Source organism: Arctopsyche grandis, chromosome 1 (assembly GCF_051622035.1).
Source record: "Arctopsyche grandis isolate Sample6627 chromosome 1, ASM5162203v2, whole genome shotgun sequence".
NCBI classification, from domain to species: domain Eukaryota; kingdom Metazoa; phylum Arthropoda; class Insecta; order Trichoptera; family Hydropsychidae; genus Arctopsyche; species Arctopsyche grandis.
In genome coordinates this window covers 25,711,675-25,715,640 of record NC_135355.1, presented here as the reverse complement: position 1 = coordinate 25,715,640, position 3,966 = coordinate 25,711,675, and the positions used below count along the sequence as shown (strand labels likewise).

At 28.5% G+C, this 3,966-nt stretch overlaps 1 protein-coding gene across 1 annotated transcript; it reads left to right on the top strand.

Moving 5' to 3' along the window:
* The first annotated feature begins 1,994 nt into the window (after positions 1 to 1,994).
* LOC143909325 (uncharacterized) lies at positions 1,995 to 3,705 on the top strand. The gene is made up of 4 exons (XM_077427250.1): positions 1,995 to 2,282; positions 2,359 to 2,482; positions 3,081 to 3,251; positions 3,396 to 3,705. The coding sequence occupies exons 1-4, from the start codon at positions 2,166 to 2,168 to the stop codon at positions 3,572 to 3,574; spliced, it is 591 nt and encodes a 196-aa protein (XP_077283376.1). The 5' UTR covers positions 1,995 to 2,165; the 3' UTR covers positions 3,575 to 3,705.
* The last annotated feature ends 261 nt before the right edge of the window (positions 3,706 to 3,966 follow it).

Sequence of the window (3,966 nt, the reverse complement as noted above, 5' to 3'; positions counted from 1 at the left end):
GTCAGCTGGTTTCTTATTTTCTATTTATTTAGGAAACTTAACAGGATATTTGTTTTAAACAACCCCGACAATAAGTGATTGAAAACTTAAAAAATGACAAAAATTAAAGAGGTAAGGTATGATAAATTATAAAATTTTGCATTTATTCACGCAGTGCCGTCCCTACACCCCATGGCGCCCTCGCGCAATTTTTTCTAAACACCCTTAGAAAGAACATTCGCCTTTGGCGCTCTAATCTAAAATTTTGAATGGCTATTGGCGCTCTAATTTTAAATTCTAAAGCGCCTTTGGCGTATCGTTCGTCGCCCTAACTTATTTGGCACCCTCGGGCGCCGCCCGACCCAGCCCCCCCCTAAAACCAGCACTGTCTTCACGTAACAGACGGTAGATGGTAGTTTTTGTATGGAATGTTATTCCCTTCTTCGCGTTGGCCGAGTCACGAAGAAAAATCGTTATCACTAGTCTTTGGCGGTCGATGGATTCTTTTGGCACAAAAATTGGGTCGCTATTGTTAATTTCTTAGAAAACCCTTGCTTTTTTATTCTATTAATAGCATGTTTACCAACGCTTTTTTTATATTGAACTAAGAAGACTCTCACAACGCGCATAGTAAAAGAGTGAGGTGAAATACTGGTTTTCGTCAATCTTCACCAGGAGACCCCCCTCTGATGGTCATTTCATCAGCTTTGATCACTTCTTCGATTACAAGTGTGATCGATCTATGCCACAATGCATTTAAGAACAAAAGTCTTCCAATTGAACTGTCTCAAAATATTGTATGAACACTTTTAACAAGTTATTTGCCACACAAAACAATGGACAAATGATTTTATTTCAGAAAAGCTCGCTATGCTGTTACACATATGGATGTACATACATGAATTGTCATAATGTATGAATGCTTAGGTAAACACATTACCTAAACACAATCTGCTTAAGATCGTCAACTTAAGAGAGTCTTTAGTTAATATTATGTATAAAATATATTATGAGCATTTATAAGAATTGCAAATAGGTTTTTGACCTCTTTTTCCTATTATGCTGTACATTAACATTAGTATACATATGTATGTAATATAATACTATAATTATTAAAAAAAAATATATATATATAATTGTAAAATAGAAACTGATCAGTAGATCAGTAGCTATTAAAATATGTAGATGTAAGATTTATTATGAAAATACATAATTTAGTAATATTAAAAATCATTTAAAAATCAAAATTATATATGAATGCTTATAGTAAGGTGACCATTTTTTTAAAATTGAGAACGAGGACATTTCATCAAAAATATATATTTTTTCTAAATACTTCCATTATTAAAAACTAATATAAAAAATAAATTTTCTTTAATGCTCTTATAAAATTCTACACAGTACTGGTTGAAATTACTCATATCGATTAACGAACATTTAAAGTTTTAACATTTAATATTGCGTTTTATCACTGCACCACATATTGTTCATTAATGCAAAAAGTTCTTTGGCAGATGCATATGTTCCTGGTAAGCAAAGACAATATTTGACTATTTTGCCAATATTTTTGTAGGAGACATCATTCTCGTTGAAGGCTTTGTGTATTTAAATTCATCTATTAGATAAAAACGTGTACTGGTTTTATCTCACGACTTACCTGTAAACTGTACACTGACTTTTCTGTCCTGGTAAGTTGTGAGATAAAACCAGCACACGTCTTTAGACAGATACTCAAAAAACCAGTACTAGCTTATAGTCTACTACTACTATTATATGCTTTGCCAATTCTTTTTTTTTAATTCTCATATTATTTTTTAAACGGAAGAGAACTTTATCGTCAATTTCAATTTACTTGACACCCAAATAGGAGAACTAGGAAATAATAATAGCTTTAAATATTTTAACAAAACAAATGAAAATATATTTTTTTTATCTTTTGTTTTATATACGTATATAGATATAATTTATTGTAGACCATTTTTAAAATGCCATCAGTTTTTGATGGAGATATTGAGTTTAAAACAACATATGAACAAGAATTCACCTCCAAATCTTTAAAAGAGTAAATATTCAATGACTGACATATGTACATTTTAATGTATATTACTTTTTTATAATATGTGAAAGTAATTGAATATTTTTGTTAAAGGAAAGTTCTACTTCAAAAAAGGTGTGATCATAATTGTATGATTAGAGGACCATATTTGAATCATATTTCTCTTAATTCTAATGAGGAAAACTCTCTAAATGAATTTTCTCTTTGTTTTGAAAGTAAAGTGCCTCTTAAAGATGCCATAAAAAAAGTATACAACTGAAATTTTCAAATTCAATATAAAAATATTTGAATTTTTTTTGTTTTAATTTATTTATATGTTACAGATTAAACAAAATTATCCTTTAATAGCAAAAAAATATTTCAAGAATGACATAAATGTTGACGCTATCAAACACATACTAGATAATAACAAAAAATCTGTATCTCAAGCGGATTACTCTTTGAAAGGTTTATCAATATTTGTATAGAAAGGAAAAATATTTAAATATATCATTCACTTATGATTAAATACATATATATATATATATATATATATATATATATATCTGGTGAAATAGGTCGAAACAAAGAGTTTATAATATATGGGGGAGAAGCTGGGGTAAAATTCCAGGGCCCAGACTACTCGACGGGTCTCCGTATCGGGATGTTCAACTGACTGATATTGATATTTTATATTATTTTACATAAAAATACATATATTTATTTAATTCTTATTTTTTATTTTTCGATCCACCCATTATTTGTGTACATATATAATCGTACCTGTTACATCATATTTTCTTATTTAATTATTTTAAAAAATAACAACCAACATATAGGTATTTTTCTAATAGTTCTGATCGTTTTTTCGCATATTAAAAATATATCTATAAGAATTTTTTTTAGTTTGTCATAGGGCCTGGAATTATTTATACATGGCCCGGGACTCCTCTCAGCGGTTTTGTACACATATGCATACAAAATTATGTGTATATTATAAACATTTACACACATAGGTAGGATAAAAATAATTATTTGCAATAAATCTTATCTAAATTATTTTCAGGAATGGATTGTAAAATAAATCAAATGAAAAAGTATGACTTTAAATTTGACGACAATCATGTAATACCGGAAACAAGTCAACAATATTCATATCGGCCACCACAAAGTGTTGCAATGAAAGGAATTGAACGAGTCAAACCGATAAGACCAATTACTGATGACTCTCTTCAAAGTATATGAATATTATATTTAAATTTATTTTTATTATACTACTACAACAGGAACAAGATATGTTTCAAAATTTTCTTTATAAATAAGATGTTTTAATTTCTATTTAATACTGTGATATGTATCCGAATAAAATGTTGAATTTCAGAGAAACTTAATGAAATTCTTGAAGTCAAATGTGGCGATTCTGTTTATATGATGGGTCATAGTCTTCTGGGAACAGCCATACTTGAATCAAAACCATTTGGAGAACCATATAAATCTCCGATGTGTGAGCGCTGGGGAGATCCCGAAAATAGCAATTATACTTATACTATTAGACATTAAACTTTGTGGAAAATTTGAAATTCAATGTTGTATTATATAAAATTTGAATACATATATTCATGTATGTATATTCGCTTATGTTAGTGACTAAAAATAATTAGTTTTCAATTAATACAATAAATTTTTTATAGAAAATGTGCCATTTCATTTTACATATGTACATGTTTTAATGCGTTTTATTGTTGAACTATACATATGTATATTTATGTATAGGGTTGTCAACAGGTCTCTTTTAAAGAGAACATGTTCTCTTTTTTATTAACACAATTCTTTTGTTCTCTCTTTTTGGCAATATACCCAGAATGTCCTCTTTTTCAATTTTGCAAAGTGAAATAGATTAATTCAATTTAAATTGCATGAATTGCTATAACAAAATCGAAGGAATATTTGAA

Bases quoted from the DNA above. Each gene is read 5' to 3' on its own strand.
- LOC143909325 (XM_077427250.1), top strand. From the start codon at position 2,166: ATGATTAGAGGACCATATTTGAATCATATTTCTCTTAATTCTAATGAG. The intron at 2,283-2,358 runs GTATACAACTGA...TATATGTTACAG, and splicing joins TTAAAGATGCCATAAAAAAA to ATTAAACAAAATTATCCTTT. The intron at 3,252-3,395 runs GTATATGAATAT...GTTGAATTTCAG, and splicing joins TACTGATGACTCTCTTCAAA to AGAAACTTAATGAAATTCTT.